This window comes from Corticium candelabrum, chromosome 12, assembly GCF_963422355.1.
Source record: "Corticium candelabrum chromosome 12, ooCorCand1.1, whole genome shotgun sequence".
In the NCBI taxonomy this organism is placed as follows: domain Eukaryota; kingdom Metazoa; phylum Porifera; class Homoscleromorpha; order Homosclerophorida; family Plakinidae; genus Corticium; species Corticium candelabrum.
This window is the reverse complement of record NC_085096.1, coordinates 4,338,145-4,359,491: the sequence shown is the minus strand read 5'-3', so window position 1 is coordinate 4,359,491 and position 21,347 is coordinate 4,338,145. Positions and strand designations below refer to the sequence as shown.

The 21,347-nt window shown below is 40.5% G+C and overlaps 2 protein-coding genes across 2 annotated transcripts; both read right to left on the bottom strand.

The window, feature by feature from the left end:
- Positions 1–5,751: 5,751 nt before the first annotated feature.
- LOC134188200 (uncharacterized) lies at positions 5,752–6,781 on the bottom strand. The gene has a single exon (XM_062656401.1). The coding sequence runs from the start codon at positions 6,748–6,750 to the stop codon at positions 6,010–6,012; it is 741 nt and encodes a 246-aa protein (XP_062512385.1). The 5' UTR covers positions 6,751–6,781; the 3' UTR covers positions 5,752–6,009.
- An 8,607-nt stretch (positions 6,782–15,388) lies between these two features.
- Positions 15,389–18,135, bottom strand: LOC134188002 (uncharacterized). Its single transcript, XM_062656186.1, has 2 exons — positions 17,601–18,135; positions 15,389–17,177 (listed from the first exon to the last, which is right to left on the bottom strand). The coding sequence occupies exon 2, from the start codon at positions 17,100–17,102 to the stop codon at positions 15,651–15,653; it is 1,452 nt and encodes a 483-aa protein (XP_062512170.1). The 5' UTR covers positions 17,103–17,177; positions 17,601–18,135; the 3' UTR covers positions 15,389–15,650.
- Positions 18,136–21,347: the final 3,212 nt, after the last annotated feature.

Sequence of the window (21,347 nt, the reverse complement as noted above, 5' to 3'; positions counted from 1 at the left end):
TTATTATCCAATTATCTTGTAAGACCAACGGATCAGCAACTGGAACCATTTAAGATAATTGGTGTAACATGGTCCAACTGGAGCAGCTCTTAGTGCTCTAATGAGCACAGCTGGTGTGACCTCTACTTCATTACTCAACTCCGGGGAACAGACAGTAGTGGGCATTGCTTTACCAGGAAGCAGAGCGCTGGGTAATGAACGCATCGAAACCTCGCTTGAACGGCTTCGAAGCAGTACCAAACTCAGCCAAAGTATAGTTCAGTTACATTCTAATGCGTTTGATGTTTCGAAGAGTAGGTACTTGTTAGTTAGTTAGTTAGTGTGACGTTTGGCTTCGCAATCGTTTAGCGTCAAAACCGGCATACAAGATAGATGCAGATTGTTTGCGAAACGTGTCAATCTACTGCTAAATACGTTAGTAGTTATGTTGGAGTACGTTTTATAATGTTTCTTGCTTCGCGAATAAGTCAGACTTTATTGGGGTCTACGTCGGAAACAGGGCAGAAGTTTACTGCATCTAATATTGCGGGTAGAAAGGGTTAATATTTGCCTCTCATTGATGCCAACAAATTATCTGACTCCACAACATACATAATAACGATCAAGTTTTGGAAGGCATACCTAACAACCGACAATTACATTGAGGTTGCACTTTGTGACAGGTCACTTTGTGCTAGATTCCACTATTACGACATCGGAGGTCTGTTTTCCATTGAGTGGAATGATACAGTCAACTCGAATTACTCATGAACCAAAGTGCTAAATATGATTGGGGAACCCAAGGCAAGGAGCAAGTATGAGAGGCAAAATTTGAAGTCTCTCCTAGTGAGAAGACATGGGTATCAACAGAGAGCCCTGTATTTTCTTACGCTAAAGTAATCACTTTTTCCAACAACATCAAGCCCTGTATAGGTCTGTGGTTGACAGTCTGCAAAGAACAGGCACGAGAGGAGCAAGACTTGCGCTGCTTCGAAATTAGTGTGATGAACAAGTGACTGTTTGGTTAACTTTGAAAAAATTTTAAGGACTAACTAGAAAATTACTCTTTTCGTAGAATTTTGTCATAGTTTTCTCTCATTAGAAGAACTTTATAACCTATAAATGTTTGAATGAGCAAAGTTGCTGTGATTGGATGCCAACTATCTAGTACATATAAAACTCAAATTGTGTGTGTGTGTGTGTGTGTGTGTGTGTGTGTGTGTGTTTGTGTTTGTGTGTGACTTTGTGTGTGTGTGTGTGTGTGTGTGTGTGTGTGTGTGTGTGTGTGTGTGTGTGTCTGTGTGTGTCTGTGTGTGTCTGTGTGTCTGTGTTTGTACGTGTGTGTGTGTGCGCACGCGCGCGTGTGTGTATGTTTGTCTGTATGTGTCTGTGTGTGTCTGTGTGTGTCTGTGTTAATCGGATAGGTGCATAAAAAAGTTAATTTTGACGGCTGTACGTTACAAAGAAAACTTAAGATCAGAGTGCCATAAAAATTTTATTGACTGCAAGACTTACTACTAGTAGCTAAAGACTACATTAAATAGACCTACATGAAATTATGTCACTAGATAGTTTACATAATTTCCATCAAACTATGACACCTAGAAGTGAGGCACGTCGCGCCACTCGCGTCGTCAGCGTCGTCAGTGTCGCCGACGCTAGAGTTTATACAAGTTCAACTGTAGCTTCCAAACCGGAAGTGGTCTATCGTCTACCGGAAGCACGTGCCTTTTGTTGACAAATCAGAGATCGAATCCGCGAATGAAATAACCGGAAGTTAACTATGGAAGAGAAGGGTACCGAAAGTGTATACGTGTAGGTACGGCTACTTGTGGCAGATCAAGTCACGGTAGCCTAGAGATGAGAGGCGCAAGAAGAACGTTTGGAAAGATGTATCGCAAAACCGAGCTCCTAGCAGCAGGATGCCAAATAATGATGAAGCGTCTCTGCGACAACTTGGTAAGGGAGAAACTCAGGAAATGAAAACCAAATCACAGACTCTTGTATATGATTATGATGAGATTGCACGTAGTGGCTCATCGCTGACGCTCATGAAATGCTCTGATAATAGTATTCAGCGTCAACGTCAACATTTTGACACCTACTCGGCGTCTTCGAGCGAGAGTCCTCGCGAGCGTCGCGGGCGTCATCAGTGTCATATTGAAAACTTAGATTTACTGCCAATCCAGTTGACAATCTCTTTATCAGAATCCAAGCAGTCTATTGCTCTTCAATGAGGAAAACCTCATTGAATCAGCTAACACTCTTAAAACAAAGTTCTTTGTAAGAGTACACATGCAATGCACAGATACAGTGGTTTACACTTCTGAATCGAGTCTCTTCCCCGTGTGGTTTGAAGGCGGAGTTAAGGTCTGGGTACTCAACACTAACCGAAGAAATCTTGTGGGCGGGGTTAAGGTCTGGCTACAAGAGACTAGTCTGTATGTAGATACATATTAGAACAAACGAAGAAACAAAGATCAAAATGACAAGTACAGCTCATGTAGTTGTCATCAATACAGGTGAGTTTAGCTATATCATCAAATTTTAGAAGACCTTGGTTTAATACTGAGGTAACCTATAACTATTTTTTTTCAAAAATGAGCTTCAAAGTTATCTGGTTTCGGTAATTCTAATTGTAATGTACTTTTGAAACGCTTTTATGGGGCTGTAAAGTGCCTCTAGGGTAATCTGTAGTGAAAGTGTAACTACTGGTCTTTCAACAGTTACATCTGTATAACAGCTAATTGCAATTGCATTCACCATTTTCAAATGGGTAACACAGTATTTCATTAATTACGCACCATCAGCTACACTAGCCAAGCAAGTCATTATAGTCTTAAAACCTAGTGTTAGGATCACTGTTAAGCAGCTTCCATGTCTTCACCTTCTTACGGCTGCAACTGATGTGGAAGATGTTTGTAGTAGTCATGGTACTGTTGAGGGATGTAATGCAATAGCTTTTGCAAGTCATCATACTTTGGCTTGGTGATTGTACATGAATGCTGCTCTTTGTACTTCTGAAGAAGATGAGCTGTAGCCAGCTCTTCTGAACGGCTTTGACGGCCTGCCACACAGCGCCTGTCGTATGTCTCGAATGCTGATTCTTGTAGACTGCCGTGTGAGTACCTGACCTCTATCTCGAATTACTTGTCATGATGATGTGAGAAAATCACACACTTTTAAAACTTAAGAGGCTGGCAATCTTTAGTCTGTTGGCTGATACTGACATGACCCTTTAGAGAAGCATCAATATCAATGAAATCTACAGTTCTCATTCGTGTCACAGTAAACGGTTTTTTTGGCCGCCTCTGTTGCATTATCCTCATCTAGTCATCCGTAGAGAAAACATAATCCGTTCTTCTTTTCTTTTTTCAATGTTGCCAAAGCACCTATCACTAGGCAAGAAAGTGTGACCAACTTCTAAGAACTTGTGTTCGATGTGTTCAAACCGGCCTTTTACAACAAGTCTCATCCAGAGCAACTGCAGTTGGTGATTTTTGTTTTGCCCAGCACAACCATCACTGTATGCAATTAGATGCTTCACGTCAGGTGGGATCGTCTCAATATACTTAATCAGACAACTTGCAATCTCATCCGAGCCTCGCTTTCCTTCAAATTCATATCCAAACATACATAAATCCATCAAGAGATGCACAATCCACAACTCCAAAGTTGTACGTGTTTAGTTGCCAAAGATAATATGCCTCTCCTACTCGCAGCTTTGGTGTATTCAGTGTCTGTTGAAAGTCAAAAGAAATGCAGTGTACTTTGGCATCTTCTTTTTCCTTTTTGGTATCAGCTGCCAGAGCTGAACTTGCAGATTCGACTTTCCTGTGATGTAGCTCATGCTAGACTCTCAATCTGACTTTGTCTTCTTCATTTCTAGCTGTTGCAATATTCTAGCTGTTGCAATATTCTTCTTCAATTCCTCACATTTCTTGCACGTGTCAGAAGGTGGTGCATGAAATTTCAAGTTGAAATCCCTTGAAAAGATGTGTCGATAGAAACTTTCTTTGACAGGTGTAACACCTTGTACCTCACATTCAGTAAAGTAAAGATTATACATCTTTGAAACAGACAGCTCTCCACTGAGATATTATACGTTTGGGTTTCGTTCTCTACTGTAGTGGCTTTTTTCACAAGGAAAGGAGGAGATCTACTGCTTGACTCGATCCACATCCACATCTGGTATGCGTCGCGGACAAATTTTGTGTTTAACAAGCTCATCACTGATGCTGACATTTTGTGTTCATTTTCCTTTCTCAAGAATCCTCTCAACATGGGAATGGAAGATTCCAAGAGTATCCGTGAACGTCTTCTTACACACGTGAACACATTTCTCACCATCTTCAGTGATCAGCGTAAACTTGTAAACATTGGAATTCTTCCTCCTACTCTCATGTTCCTTGACATACGTTCCTTTCGTACTCTTCACCTCCACACACCCACTGATGTACGAAATTTGTCGGCTGTGGTCTCCAAGGCTCCAATATAACTCGAACAGATGATTGCGGTCACAAACGGACAACGTTTCCGTGCACTTGTATGAGCAACTCCCACCACAGCCGTCAAGTCGAAGTCTTTCAGCTACCGCCTTACCTGGGTACGCTAAAATAGGCTTTAACAGAGTTCCTAGCCTGCTTTCTTTTGTTCTGAACCCATTCCGTTTCATTTCTCTGGCCGCGCTTATGCTTCCTCAAAGTTTGCAGCTTCTCAGTTCTTTCCATCACACGGAACCCACAACACTACGGTGCCATTTTGACAGATGTGCGCATGCCCAGAGTGGATTGCCTCGCTTTTCCATCTACAGACACGCAATTACTTCTGTGTCTAAGACTGATAATTGCCTCGCACGTCCCTATATTAGCGCAGTTTGATACCTCTCTCTTTGACCAAATGGAAGAGAGGTAAGGCAATGTTTTCCTGTTGTTGACTCAGTTTGACCCGAGTTGTGAGTTACCTCACTATTGAACAAATGTCTTAAATACAAACAGGTGTCAGCTTTCTTGGTTTGTACATGTCAATTTAATGTCAAATATTTTATCAATTTACAAAGAAGCAGAACACAATTACTTTACATTATCTGTAATGTCTACAGGAAACTTTTCTTGACTTTTCATATCTATACACAGACAGACACACACACACACACACACACACACACACACACACACACACACGCACACACACACACAACACACACACACACACACACACACACACACACACTCACACACACACACACACACACACACACACACACACAAACACACACACACACACACACACACACACACACACACACACACACACACACACACAAACACACACACACACACACACGTGCGTGCGCGCGCAAACACACTGAAACAAGCTCACGTGCACACACACAATCACACACATACGCACGCACACACACCCACACCCACACACACACACACACACACACACACACACGTGCGTGCGCGCGCACACACACTGAAACAAGCTCACGTGCACACACACAATCACACACATACGCACGCACACACACCCACACACACACACACACACACACACACACACACACACACACACACACATACACACACACACACACACACACACACACACACACACACACACACACACACAACTCCCACAAAACCAAAGACGATACCCTTTTTATTAAATAAATTTTATAACTTGCACACGGATTGGGACAATCTAATAAAGATATGCTAAAAACTTTTAGACAAGATTGACAGATGTTAGAAAGTGCAAAGATTATCTGTTTTTATTGTTGTTTAATATTCGTGCTAGCGTTGCACAATGCAAAGTTACTTCTATGCAAGAGCAGAGTAATATCCACGTATTCTAGTATATAGCCAATACTGCTGGCAACAGCGCAAGAATTCTTACTATTCCATATATCAATCTGCATCTCTGCGCGCTACAGAAGTATGCTATTGCAAATGAGTCCAGTACGGGTCTCAGCTTACGGTATCGTTGCAGCTGGTCATGTCCATTAAAGTTTCACTTCCACATTCAAGCAGTCCATGCCATTGCGCCAATACAAAGCAAGGTAAACCTGGAATGGATAACGTGCTCGGTTCCGTTCCACTGGATGATTATGTCGTCGACATAACGACGGAAAGAAACCGAATTTCTTGTGACATTGCTATACACCTTCAACATCGTCGGGTAGTCTTTCAGTTGGTTAAATGACAGAAAGCAGTGAGGCACTTTAGCGTAGATCTTGATAAAGGACACTGTAAGAACCGTTCCGAGAACTTCCAGCTCTGCATTTCGTATGTCCATGTTGGCCACTCCCCCGTAGCTGTGATCCGAGCTGTCGCATCCGACCAACGCGTGATCTGTCGCGTTCCACGTGCACACCATCAGAGACGCACCCATTGCTAGATTGTCGTCGAAGTCAGCATTGAATACCGTCCAAAACGATGGAAGACCTATGTATGACGCAACATTGGAAAATTGATCTGCCGTTTTAAAAGAGTTTTGAGAGGGAATTTCTCCAACGCAAAACATTGCCACTAGTTGGTTAAACAGGCCTGGAAATGGTCCTGTGGCCATCCACGGAACAGGTGTAGAATCATCAGAATATCTTGTTAGTGATACTCCAGCTTTGGATGGGGTGATAACAGTTAGGTAACTTACGTAAATATTTGAATACATGCAAACAGGAGGTTTTGAATATGGAGTTTTAAACGGCACGTGTAGCATTTCATAATCGCTTTCATAGATTACCTCTGCACGAGATGGATCCATATTCACCCATCCTCCGTACGTAAATTGAATATCTTCGCATTCAACCAGCTCAGCCGCTGTGGCATCCCACCACGCACAAACCACGAAACTCATACCCAAAGGTGAGAAGGCGTCTGAAACCGGATCCACAAAGAACCAGGCGGAGGGAAGCGACTCCGTTGCGCCATTGTCCGCCCCGTATTCAAATGGAGATTGATTAGAAGGCATGGCTGACAAGCAATACACGCTGAATTTGATGTCGTAATATGTAGAGGTCATTGACCATTTGATGAGATAATTGCCTGAACTTCGCAAGAAAACGATTTGGTCGTTTGTAGCATATGAGACAACATTAGATATGATTGATAATACGTAAGACATGTTCCCATAGCTATGGAGTGTTGTCGACAGACAGTAAGGAAATTTGATGTATGACCTCACAAAAGGAACGACCAATTCGTTGTCTCGTTCTCGCAAATGGCTGTTGTGGATGTCGAAGTTGGTTACGCCTCCGTAGCTCAGATCACTGTTGTCGCAGTCAGACAGTTTTTGCTCTTGCCCTTTCCACGTACAAGTCATAAAACTCATGCCCATCGGAAGGTGACCGTCCTCTTGTGGATGGAAGAGCATCCACGAAGATGGGAGAGAGACTCCTCCCACAGCTGACTGGGTGAAACAGAAAAGAGAAATGTAGATCAACAGACAGCGTTTGAGAGTCATAGCAAACGCATTCACCGCGCAAGTACTGTATGCTCTCGTTTGTGGTGGTCTATAGTAAATATTATCACCTCCTGCACAAGATTTAGATATCAAGAGAGTAAGCAATCCCAGCGTTACTTCATCGTTAGCCAAGTTGGTTCCTACCAATCGTGTAATCTATGAATACTAATGGACACTCATTTGCAAGTGTTACTGTGGACCAAAATGGAAACAAGTACAACGTACAATAATTAAGCATGATGCTAAATTTTTAAGCTGCTACGAGTGATATAGAACGACAACAACAAGGACCAGCTACTCTAGCGCAGGATACAACATGCGAATCTAAATTTAACTGACAAGTATACAATTAACTGCTAATTAACACATGATCACCTTGCTAGGTACCGACTTTACGCTACAGCTTGACTACGCCCTATGTGGCACGACAAGCGACTACTCTTATTTCTCTAGAACCTTAATTGATATTCGATAATCCGCTTTAGTTCTACGGTATGGTTGTCTTACATTGTGTCCTTGGTATGATAATTTTAGAAACCGCACAATCTGCCCTTGATTTTTGTGATATTCCAATGTTGTAGACCTGCTACAAAAGCAAATTCTACGTTATAAAGTATGATCCCTTGTGTACAATTACGTCTACTATAGATATTATGTATACACGTATGTCCACAGCCATCATTATCCAACTAGAACAAGTGGGAGTGAACAGGAAGGTGGACAAGTGTATATGTACAAAACAAGCATTGAAATTGTCTGTGTGTTCGCTTTTAGAACCCGTTTCTGCCGTCAGAGTAACTCATTGCTAGTTAGCGAAGAATAACGACACCTCCGCACTGTTCAAGGCAAAGATTTTGAAAATATGGTAAGAATTTGTGATATATTGAGAAAACAAAACTGTGACTCCAAATGTATCACGACTGTTTCTACTACAACCATGGAGCCTCAAAATTAGACTCATATTGGATTAGTTTATGTCTAGCTGAATTTTTTGTGAGTTAGAAGCACTTGACATAGTTATTAAACTAAATTTTTATTTTATTTATTTCCAAAACGAAAACACGAAGTAACGCTTCCTGACACATACGGGCAATCATTTGAACAAACCATTCTCTGCTTTTGTGGCGAGCGGGACATTAAAAGGTGCTGAAAGAAAGATACAAGGGGCCCATTATCTTCCTGCTAGAAGCTTAAGCTTCTATCAGCACCTTTTAATATTTGGTTAGTGACTACGCAAAGAGCGCATGCACGAGCAGGCTTCGGTAGAGTAGTGACTTCTCCATTACTTGTCCGCATTTTATAGAGTTACAGCAAAATTGCTACCGTATTATCACTAGAGCGGCAGGGGTTGTTATTACAACATTTGGTACTATGTGACTTTGGAGAATGTAGTTATAAGGAATAGGGTAGAAGTCGTGGATGTCCTGGGAGAGTTACTTCATTTGTCACTTATTTACAGCAAATTCTAGATTGTTACACTTTCTTAGCTTCTAAGAATCTGTAGTAACAAGGACGTATACCTGGGGTCATGGTTTCGTACTAGTAGGCGACCCTGATAAAAGGCAAGGCACAATATTTAGAATAATTTCTATCGCTAAATTAGAGGTCTAGAAATGTCTAAGTTTGCGGGCAAGGGAACAAAAAATAGTACACGTTAGCTGGTTACATTTCTAAATTTGTAAATTTTAGTTGTGTCTGACTTAGATAACATGGTGCATACCATCATCATAACAACTGTCTATAAAGAATGCTTCTTAATCTATTGCAAACGTATACCTATGTGCACGAACGAACATCAAAGAAGCTAAGAAGCTGCAAGTTCTAATACAGTTAGAGCCAGGAACCAATGTTATTCAGTGAACAAGAAGTATAATCTCATGTGTCTTCTAACTCATTATCAGCAAAAGTAGACATGGACATTTCATTGACATGCTGCTCGAATGATATTGTGCTCACAGGCGTTTCGGTGTAAACTCCTCATCGATAACGAAATATATGAGCCATGGTAGTAGCCTGCAATTACTTTCGTTTACACGAATCGTCGTCGTTATGACAAAATACCAAACGCCCTGGAAGAGACAGAAATTATACCAAAAACCCACAAATAAATTGATTAATATAAAACAGTAACCTATCAGAAATATAACAAAGAGACCGTTGACGCGCATGACGACAAGAGAGAACACTGTGCAATCATAATCATCTTCTACAGCGAGAAAGGTTAGAGTTCGCATCTTGGAGTGCAATTAGAGTTCCCAACATGAGGCTGAGGTAAATGACCATAAGAGAGAGAAGCTGCAGCAGATGCTCTGATTTTCGCTTAATTGGTTTAAACTGTGCGTGAAGCACGAGAAAAATGGCAGCAATCATTCCTGTATGGCAACGCCGGAAAGATTCTTGCCATCCAAGTACTCGATTCCATATGTAAGAAGAAATTTTCTAGCAATTTCAAATAATTTTCAAAACTTAAACTTTGCTTCGTAGTTCTCATCCAAAATCTGCAGTGAGCTGAGTATGTCATCTTCAGCTCTGTTTCGTCTATTCCAGGGAGGAATATATTCGTCATCATCATCCGGAGTATCACTTGAAATTTTGTGCCTTTATAGAGACCAATCAGCAGCAGTAGAGGCAGAAGAAGCACGTAGACAGACATAGACCGGCCAATTATAAAAAGAATTTTGTGATTTCCTTGTGATGAATAATCGCATTGCATACTCATGTTGATCTTTAAGTATCAAGGACAGTTCTGCTGACCACGGTAATGACAGATCCGATGGCATGTCCAAACTTTGTATGGTAGAGTGGCCATAATCTGAGCCGTCGCGGATGGATAACAGAGAAACATAATCCACCAGCGGTTTCTCATGCACGATCTCCTGGCTAGAGAGTGACTTCGGTAGTCACTTCGTAAGCGCAATGCAAACATTTACTAGAAATTTGTGCTTGCAAGACTTCACATTAGACAATGCGTTACAGAAGGAAATGGAGCTGTTATAAAAAATCTCAGTGAAGAAGCTGCAAATAATTACTGTCAATCAGGATTTACTTGTCATGAAACTGCAATGAATTCATACATTTACAATTGCAGCGAATTTCCTTCCCTGAACAAATGCTAGCAACATCAATAGCAAATTGGTGGTAAACTTGGCAAATTTTGTCCAGTAGGTGATTGACAGCACACACACACACACACAAACACAAACACACACACACACACACACACACACACACACACACACACACACACACACACACACACACACACAGCCGTACAAGAAACAATGTGCAAGCAAGTTTCCTAATACCAATGACACTAACAGTAACGAAAGCTTATGCATGTCAGTAATGGCTCTACTTTCAATGCGAAGGTTTACATCAACAATTTATTTTAGTTTCCTACGTAATCAAATTTGACATATAATTGTTAAATTCTATCATATTAAAGACGTGTTAATTCTAGTTACAAACGTCGCAAGCGTAGCAAATTTTAGATGTTACCGGACTCGATAGTATGAATTCGATTTCGAGTCAGATATATATAAATGATATCACTTAGTCAATGATTTGTTACATAACATTATACATTCAAAATTCTTGTAGGTTGTAATCAGACAAAGTGGACCCATTCCTTTGAGCGAAATATGTCACTAAATATATACGGTTGTTATTTAGATAGCTAAAATACATTAACCGTTTTCCTGCCGGAGTCTTGAGGACGCGGTTAAGGTCTGCCTGCGAGACATTAGTCTGTATGTAGATACATATTAAATCGAACGAACAAATATAAGAATAAAATGACTAGCACAAGTCATGTAACCGTCATCAATACTGGGTAGTTTAATGAAATCATCAAAACAGACAGAAGTTATCTTCCTTGTTTTGTACGTCTTAAATTAATGTCAAAGTATTCCATTATTTACAATGTAGCTAAACACAATTACTTCACATTATCTTTAATGTCTATAGGAAACCTCCTCTGTGTATTGTGACAATAACAAATACAGCTGTTGATATCTATATAATAATACTCACACAGACACACACACAGACACACAGACACACAAACACACAGACACACACACTCACACACACACACACACACACAAACACACACACACACACACACACACACACACACACACACACACACACACACACACTTGCACTATACTAATTTAGCGATATCTCATTCTAGTTGATTTCTACCTTTTTAATTTCTAAAAGTTATAATAATTTTATTTTTTATTAATTTATGCTCATAATTTCATCAGAAAGCATTTACTGTAACCCTAAATAACCAATTAACTTAACTAAATAATATTTTATAATTTTTATATTAATCATAGAAGTCAATATTGGATGTTACATTCGTGTTTGTTAGCTTTATTGAATAATTATTTCTATTTAATTAACTATATTTTTAAAATGGTACAAAATATTTATTAACAGATAAATACTATAACTGTTAAATGAAAATATGACGTGGGTGGTTATGCACAATATTTATTAAATTAATTAAAGTTAATTAAGTTGCGTTAAGGTATCTATTCTTATACAAATTAATGATATTACTCACGATGGTATCACTTACTGTATTGTTGACACTTGTAGGTATATCTGGAATATGCAAAGAACATACCATGGCGTTGGTTGTTATATGGTTGGTGACATAAATGACAGTGTTCTGTGTGTGTGTGTGTGTGTGTGTGTGTGTGTGTGTGTGTGTGTGTGTGTGTGTGTGTGTGTGTGTGTGTGTGTGTGTGTGTGTGTGCGCGCGTTTGTGTGTGTGTGTGTGTGTGTGTGTGTGTGTGTGTGTGTGTGTGTGTGTCTGTCTGTCTGTCTGTCTGTCTGTCTGTCTGTCTGTCTGTCTGTCTGTCTGTCTGTTTTTCTATGTGTCTGTCTGTGTGTGTCTGTCTGTCGCTCTGTCTGTCTGTTTGTCATTCTTTCTCTCTATAAAATCATTATTACATTCTACGTTAAAAATAAGCAAGTTCTCAGTAAACTAGGACCCAAGGCATCCATAACTACGACTGTCTGTCTGTCTGTCTGTCTATCTGTGTGTCTCTCCATCTATGCTTTCTATTGTTTATACTTGAAAATTTGCTGTTGTTGTATCTTTTATAGTCAAAAATCATCAAAACAATTGTTCCATCCGTCTTTCTCTCTGAGAGCTATATATCTTTTTCAGAGTTTAGCGACACGAATTAAAGCCCTGACATTGTTGCTTACGATCAATAGCCGCGGGCAATACGTGCCTGCAACGAATTTTACAGCAACAACAGACTTCAATCGCGAGACTCATAAGTTGAAGTGTCATGTTCAAATAGTTTATTCAAATGTTTTTGCAACGAGTGCTGTAAAACCTTATACAAAATCTCCGTACACCAATTAAAATTCAATGTATATTAGTATTAGACGTATAGACATGCAGACAGTGGTCTTTTCATATATCTTGCATCAGTGCAACTTCAGCCCTTACTGTCACGGCTATGAGCTAAAACGTAAAAACAGATCTACGCTGCTATGTATATAGGCACTACACAACACAACAGTCAACGTAACAGCAAAAAAATCAAAAAGTCAGTTAAGTAAATCTTAGTCAAATAGAATTTATTGTCTTCTGGCCTAATTCATGTTGATCCTTCTACATCATCTGGGTAAAGAACATGCCAGAGATATTCTGCATATCTGATGTAAGAGAATCGATGACTGAATTGTGACTTTGACTTATCACGAGAAGCAACTTTTCGATGGATTGCAAACTTTCAATGTCCATCAAACCACATATCCTACCTGCAGTGTATTAATCGTTGTCCACCAACCAACATTATCTAATACGACAAGAGTGTAACTGTTGTACTCTACTGAACATTCTTGGTGTGAGCTGCAGCACAAATACATTTCTCAAACTAACCGCAAATAGAATAACTTGTTTCATGACTCTGATTGTAGGCAAAAATGTCAGGGCATTTGTTGGTGTTCCTAAACCCTTAAAGGAAACAATGGCTCTCAAACAGACAAACGGATAGACAAATTGTTTACTGATTTAATACTTTAAAACATACCACAAAATATAATTTTTAAATATAAACAATAGGCATAATAGATGGACTAACATATATACATCCTGTCAGACAGACTGTCAGACAGACAGACAGACAGACAGACAGACCGACAGACAGAGAGGCAGGCAGACCGACAAAAAGGACAGGCAGACATACATACATACATACATACATACATACATACATACATACATACATACATACATACATACATAAATACATACATACATACACACATACATACATACATACAGGCAGACAGGCAGGCAGGCAGGCAGGCAGGCAAGCAGGCAGGCAGGCAAGCAGGCAGGCAGGCAGGCAGGCAGAGAGAGAGAGAGAGAGAGAGAGAGAGAGAGAGAGAGAGAGAGAGAGAGAGAGAGAGAGAGAGAGAGAGAGAGAGAGAGAGAAACAGACACACACACACACACACACACACACACACACACACACACACACACACACACACACACACACACACACATTGTACGTTTTGGCAGCTCTTCTGAGGCTGGTAGACCCTTATGTAGTTAGGGTTGCTGTTTTTGCCGTAGCTATGATATATCAAATATATGCATTTTGACAATAGGACGAACAAACACAGTTTAAGTAGAGCTATTTTGTCCTTGCCACATGTTGTCGACAGAATGATCTTGTGATTCTCAGACTGAATGATCTTGGCTCTATACACAAGTAAATTTATTATGTAGTATAATAGCAATCTTGGTGGTTTTTCTCACTGACACGTAACAGGAATGTTGCTCAAGAATTGGCAACCATTTCTAGTTGCGTTGATAAAATGAGAGTTAATTTATTACACTGCAAATTCTGTTCACGCTACTAGCATCATTGCTCCATTCTTCATAGTCTTGACTTGTTGAAGCCACTCCTTAGTGTTGTCTACTTGTTGCCTTTGACAGTACAGACAAATAAGCTTTGGAATACGGAATCACGTTACTAAAGTAGCTCAAAAGTGTACTGAAATATAAATGAGGTAAAAATCGTAAACAAATGTACTTTACACGAGTGCAGAAGCAGTATACAGATATAGTGGTTTACACTTTCGAATCCAGTCTGTTCTCCCCGTGCGGTTTGAGGGCTGAGTTAAGGTCTGGGTCTCAACACTAATTAGCCGTTTCCCTTCCCCAATCTTGGGGGCGTGGTCAAGGTCTGTCTACGAGAGACTAGTTTGTTAGTAGATACATATTACAAAAACCAAGAAACAGAGACAAAAGGACAAGTGCACATCATATAGTAGTCATCAATATTGGGTAGTTTAATAAAATAATCAAAACAGACAGATGTCATCCTTTTTGGTTTGTACATGTTCATTTAATGTCGAAATATTTCATCACTTTATTAAGAAGGGAAACACAATTGCTTCATAGTATCTATAAAGTCTATATAAAAAAATTTGTTTGTATTGTCACAATAACGAAAAAATAGTTGATATCTATATACAAGTACACACGGAGACACACGCACATACACAAACACACACACACACACACACACACACACACACACACACACACACAAACATACCCTATCGCACGCACGCACGTACATGTACACGCACACACACACACACGCACACGTACACACACGCGCGCACACGCACATTCGCACTCTCACAAACACACACACACACACACACACACACACACACACACACACACACACACACACACATACACACACACACACACACACACACACACACACACACACACACACACACACAATTCCCAGTAACCAGAAGCGATAACCTCTGCATTAATTAAGTATATGGATTTGCACACAGCGAGGGACAATGTAATAAAGTTATGCTGAAAACTTTTATACAACATTGACAGATGATGTAGAGTGCAAAGAATATCTGCTTTTATTGTTGTTACCTAAAAACGTGCTAGCATTACACAATGCAAATTTGCTTCTATGCAAGAGCAGTGTAATATCTACGTATTCTAGCATATAGCCAACGCATGCAGTTGGCAACAGTGCAAGAATAATTACTATACCATACATCAATCTACATCTCTGCGTGCTACAGAATTCTATTGCAAATGAGTCCAGTGCTGGTATCAGCTTACGGTATCTTTGCAGCTGCTCATGTTAATTAAAGTTCCACTTTCCATTTCAAGCAGCCCATGCCATTGCACCAATACACAGCAAGGTAAACCTGGAATGGATAACGTGCTCGGTTCCGTTCCACTGAATGATTATGTTGTCGACATAACGACGGAAAGAAACCGAATCTCTTGTCACATTGCTATACACGTTTAACATCTTCGGGTAGTCTTTCAGTTGGTTAAGTGACAGAAAGCAGTGAGGCACTTTCGCGTATGTCTTGATAAAGGACACTGTAAGAACCGTTCCGAGGACTTCCAGCTCTGCATTCCGTATGTCCATGTTGGCCACTCCCCCGTAGCTCTGCTCCGAGTCGTCGCATCCAACCAACGCGTGATCTGTCGCGTTCCACGTGCACACCATCAGAGACGCACCCATTGCTAGATTGCCGTCAAAGTCCGTATTGAATACCGCCCAAAACGATGGTAGACCAATGTATGACGAAACGTCGGAAAATTGATCTGGCATTTTCAAAGAGTTTCGAGACGGGATTTCTCCGATGCAAAACATTGCCACGGGTTGGTTAAAAAGGATTGGATATGGTCCAGTTGGCACCCACGGAAGGAGTGTATAATCATCAACATATCTTGTGAGAGACACTCCAGCTATGGATGGTGTGATAACAGTTCGATGAGTATTGTAATTTGAATACATGCAAACAGGTGGTTTTGAGTATGGAGTGGTAAACGGTACGTATAGCATTTCATAATCGCTTTCATAGATCACCTCTGCACGAGATGGCTCCATATTCACCAATCCTCCGTACGTAAATTGCATATCTTCGCATGCAACCAGAGCAGTCGATGAGGCGTCCCACACAGCACAAACCACGAAACTCATACCCAAAGGTGAGGAGGCGTCTGAAACCGGATCCACAAAGAACCAGGCGGATGGAAGAGATTCCGTTGCGCCATTGTCCGCCTCGTATTCAAATGGTGATCGATTAGAAGGCATGGCTGCCAAGCAATAAACGCTGAATTTGACGTCGTACTCTATAGAGGTCATTGACCATTTGTTGGCTTTCTTGTCTGTATTTCGCATAAACACGATTTTGTCGTTTGTAGCATATGCGACAACAGTAGATATCGTTGATGATGCGTAAGACATGTTGCCATAGCTATGGACTGTTGTTGACAAACAATATGGAAATTTTGAATAGGACCTCACAAAGGGAACGACCAATTCGTAGTCTCGGTCTTGCAAATGGCTGTTGTGGATGTCGAAGTTGGTTACGCCTCCATAGCTCACATCACTGTTGCCGCATTCGGACAGCTTTTGCTCAAGCGATTTCCACGTACAAGTCATAAAACTCATGCCCATCGGAAGGTGACCGTCTTCTTGTGGATGGAAGAGCATCCACGAAGATGGAAGAGAGACTTCTCCCACAGCTGACTGGGTAGAGTAGAAAAGACAAATGTTGATCAAGAGAAAGCGTTCGAGTGTCATAGCAAACGTGTTCATCGCGCACGTACTGTATGCTCTCGTTTGTGGTGGTCAATAGTAAATATAATCACCTCCTGCACAAGATTTGAATTCCTAGAGAGCAACCAATCCCAATGTTACTTCATCCTTACCCAAGGTGGTTCCTAGCAATAGTGTAATCTATGAATACTAATGGTAATTATTCATTTGCAAGTGTTACTACGGACCCAAATAGAAACAAGTACAACATCCAATAGTTAATTAAGCATGATGCAAATTTTAAGCTGCTGCGATTGAGCTAGACCAACAAGAACAAGGAGCACCTACTTCAAATGCAGGATACAACAAGTGGAACTAAATTAAACTGCCAAGTGTGCAGTGAGCTGCTAATTAACACAAGGTCACCTCCCTAGACACCGAATTCACACTACAGCTAGACTACGCCCTATATGGCACGACATGCAACTACATTCATTTCTCTAGAACCTTAATTGAAATTCGAAAGTCTGCTTTAGTTCTGTCGTCTGGTCGTCTTACCTTGCGTCCTTGGTATCATCCTTTTCGAAACCGTAAATATCTGCCTTCTATTTTTGTAATCCGTTCCAATGAATGATTGTGTCGTCGACTTAATAGAGTCTGAAAGAAACCGAATCTCTTGTCACATTTCTATACACGTTCAACCTCCTGTGGTAGTCTTTCAGTTGGTTAAGTGAGAGGAAGCAGTGAGGCACTTTAGCGTAGTTCTTGATAGAGGACACTGTAAGAACCGTTCCAAGAACTTCCAGCTCTGCATTCCGTATGTCCATATTGTTCACTTACATGTAGCTCTGCTCCCAGTTGCGGCATTCAACCAACGCGTGATCTGTAGCGTTCCATGTGCACACCATCAGAGACGCATCCATTGCTAGGTTGTTGTCGAAGTCCGCATTGAACACCGTATAAAACGATGGAAGGCCAATGTATGACGAAACATCGGAAAATTAATCTTCAAAGAGTTTTGAGAGGAAATTTCTCCGATGCAAAACATTGCCACTAGTTGGCTAAAAAGGATTGAATGTGGTCCAGTGGGCACCCACGGAATGGTTGCAGAATCATCACTCTATTTTGTTAGAGACACTCCCGCTATGGAAGGTGTGATAACGGTTACGTAAGTGATGGAATTTGAATACATGCAAACAGAAGGTTTTGAGTATGGCGTGGTAAACGTTACTTATAGTATTTCATAATAGATTTCATAATCCAATGTTGTATACCTGCTACAAGAAGCAAGGTCTGATCCGTTATGTACCAAGACGTCTACTATAGATGCTATGTATACGCGTACGTCCACAATCATCATTATCCAACTAGAACAAGTGGGAGTGAACAGGAAGGTAGAGAAGTGTATTTGTACAAGAAAAAGCATTGAAATTGTCTGCGTGGGCGTTTTTGAACTCGGTGGTGACGTCAGAGTAACTCATTGCTAGTTAGCAAGAAAGAGCGACATCTTCGAACTGTTCAAGGTAAGGATTTTAAAAGATATGGTAACAAGTTGTGATTTATTTATAAAACAAAACTGTGACTCCAAATTTATCACGACTGTGTCTCCTACAACCACGGGGCCTCAAAATTTGACTCTTATTGGATTGCTTCATGTCTAGCTTTAGTTTGTGTGCGTTAGAAGCACTTGGCATGGTTATTAACTAAAATTGTATTGACTTCCAATCGAAAACACGAAGTAACGCTTCGTGGCAGATACGGGCAATCATTTGAACACCCATTTCTTTGGTTTTGTAGCGAGCGGGACCTTAAGATTCTAGCAGGAAGATAATGGGCCTCTTGTATCTCTCTTTCAGCACCTTTTAATATTTGGTTTGTGACTACGCAAAGAGCGCACGCGCGAGGAAGCTCCAGAGTGTTATGGCTGTTCCGTTACTTGTCCGTTGTCTATAGAACTACAGTAAAATTGCAACCATATTACCACTAGAACGGCAGAGGCTCTTATTACAACATTTGTTACTATTTTCCTTTGTAGACTGTAGTTAATTTATTAATTTATTAATATGTCATAGTTACTGTATATTGCTAACCATACACTATGACTCTGTTTTCAGTTAGATGAAGCACTCAACTTAGTCAGGGTAAGTGAACCACTCGCCACTAAAAGCAGCATCAAAATAAGATAATTAATTAACTAATCATAACAATACATTAGAACACTTTTTATCAGGTGATGCACCCAATCTAGTCTCGACAAGTGATTCACTCATCAGAAACTGGAGTAACATAGTACTTGCCGTTCTAGTAGTACAAGAATTGCTTTAAATATAATTAATTAATCTATATAAATTCTTAGATTAATTAATTAAATAAATGTAATTCTAATTTAAAATTGATAATCAACTATTTATACTTAGTCTACTAAATCAATCATACTAGGCCACTCCAACATGATTCATTGTTTCCCATTCCCCGCCCGCGTCCTTTTTGGGGACCGCATGCTATATTTGATGAGGTATCTACTTTTACGAGCACGTGACAGAATCACCTGACTTAAAATGGCGGTCGTGAATGTTACGCGGTGTACCCATGAGGAATCTCCTTTCAGCACGTGTAGTGCAGACATCACGCACGAATGCAGTGTGTAGATCTCGCAAAGAAAGAAGGTAACACTGTAGACGAAAACGGACGGCTAGCGTAGCTCGCAATGAGGCGCAATCCGTTTTTGCAACAAACTCCTAGTCTGCAAGTTGGGAAGTTGAGCGCTATACACATGACAATTATTACTGTAAATACTGTACCTCTGCATCACGGTCTTTTCCATAATGTCGCCGGCAATCCACGCTCAGTCACTCTCACGTAAGTATACGGGATATCCTGCAATTGAGCCAGGTAATGTGTTATCGCTACACCTCCTGGCGTAAAATTTGCCCCGATATCGGTGCAAAATTTTACATCCTCAGTAATAGCACTGAAAGGTGTCAGTCACTAGAGCACTTTAGTTATAACAGTGAGTAGGTGTATAACTTTACACCAAGGTGTAAAGCACAAACAAGGGCTAGAATAACACTCGAAGGTGTAGATAGAGCACTTCATTTTTAGCAGTGCGTCTTCTTTGTAGAAGTGGCGTACAATAAAAGATTGCCACAACAGAATGGACGGGTAGTACTAGTATATATATATATATATATATATATATATATATATATATATATGTGTGTGTGTGTGTGTGTGTGTGTGTGTGTGTGTGTGTGTGTGTGTGTGTGTGTGTGTGTGTGTGTGTGTGTGTATGTATGTATCTATGTATGTATGTATGTAGGTATGTATGTATGTATGCTCTGGGTTACCAGTAGAAGGCAGCAACACCAAAATTTGGTTTCAAAGTTGACCAACAGCTGAAATCCTGGAACATCGGTGACGAGTAGCAATCGACACTACATGGGGTCCAGACCGTCTTCGCCCACTCCAACAAATTTTAGGCAGTCGAGCAGCCTCCTGGGTCGCCTTCAGACTACTTGTACCGTCATTTCGTTCAAGGGTTAATTTTGCCAAAAAACAGCTTTGTGGAAACTTACGTTGACAACAGTCGTCTTCGATATGAAGTCACTTGGGTGACGGATATACGTCCAATTAGTTCACCGGATAAAGGTCAACACTGGCGTAAGTAGGCGGTGACTCATGTGAACTGGTAGTGCAAGTCTGTCGTTACAAAGATAGTAGATCTAGTGTTATACTAGCCTTTGTGCTTCCAGCTGCCTCTAGTTGTGGTTCTAAGTTCTACTGCTCGCGTTCACTTTCTACACGGAAATGGCTTAATAGAGATTGCGGTTAGATGAGTCCTACATCCTAGTAGCAAAGTAAAGGATCAGGAAGTGCGCTCTCGGCGTTTGAGAATTTTTTATGTCTATTTTATAAGAACAGCATATACACTCTACGAATCCTATGCCACTGTGCCCGATCTACACTAGCTGTTCACGTATGAAAGTGCATACAGGATTTAAAGTAACGTAATTTATTTCATAAAATCAACAACACAACACCAAGAGGTTCATGCTTACGGCGACGTCTTACTGCATCACTTTGCTACGACAGCAAAATTGATCTCTCTAGCTGCTCCTAACTTTCTAGGTCTATAAGCTAAAGGAAACTGCCTGCTCCATTAGTACAGATAGATCTTAATTAATTACAGTGCTACTAAAGATAACATACCTATAGATGCCAAAGTGATGTTGACAACACAGCAAACCATGAGTAACAATGTGTAACTTCTCATCTTCACTCAAACGTCTTCTCTGCAAGACGAAT

What these genes read in the sequence shown, in the direction of transcription:
- LOC134188200 (XM_062656401.1), bottom strand. Translation starts at nt 6,750, where the DNA reads ATGGATCCATCTCGTGCAGAGGTAATCTATGAAAGCGATTATGAAATG.
- LOC134188002 (XM_062656186.1), bottom strand. Translation starts at nt 17,102, where the DNA reads ATGAACACGTTTGCTATGACACTCGAACGCTTTCTCTTGATCAACATT.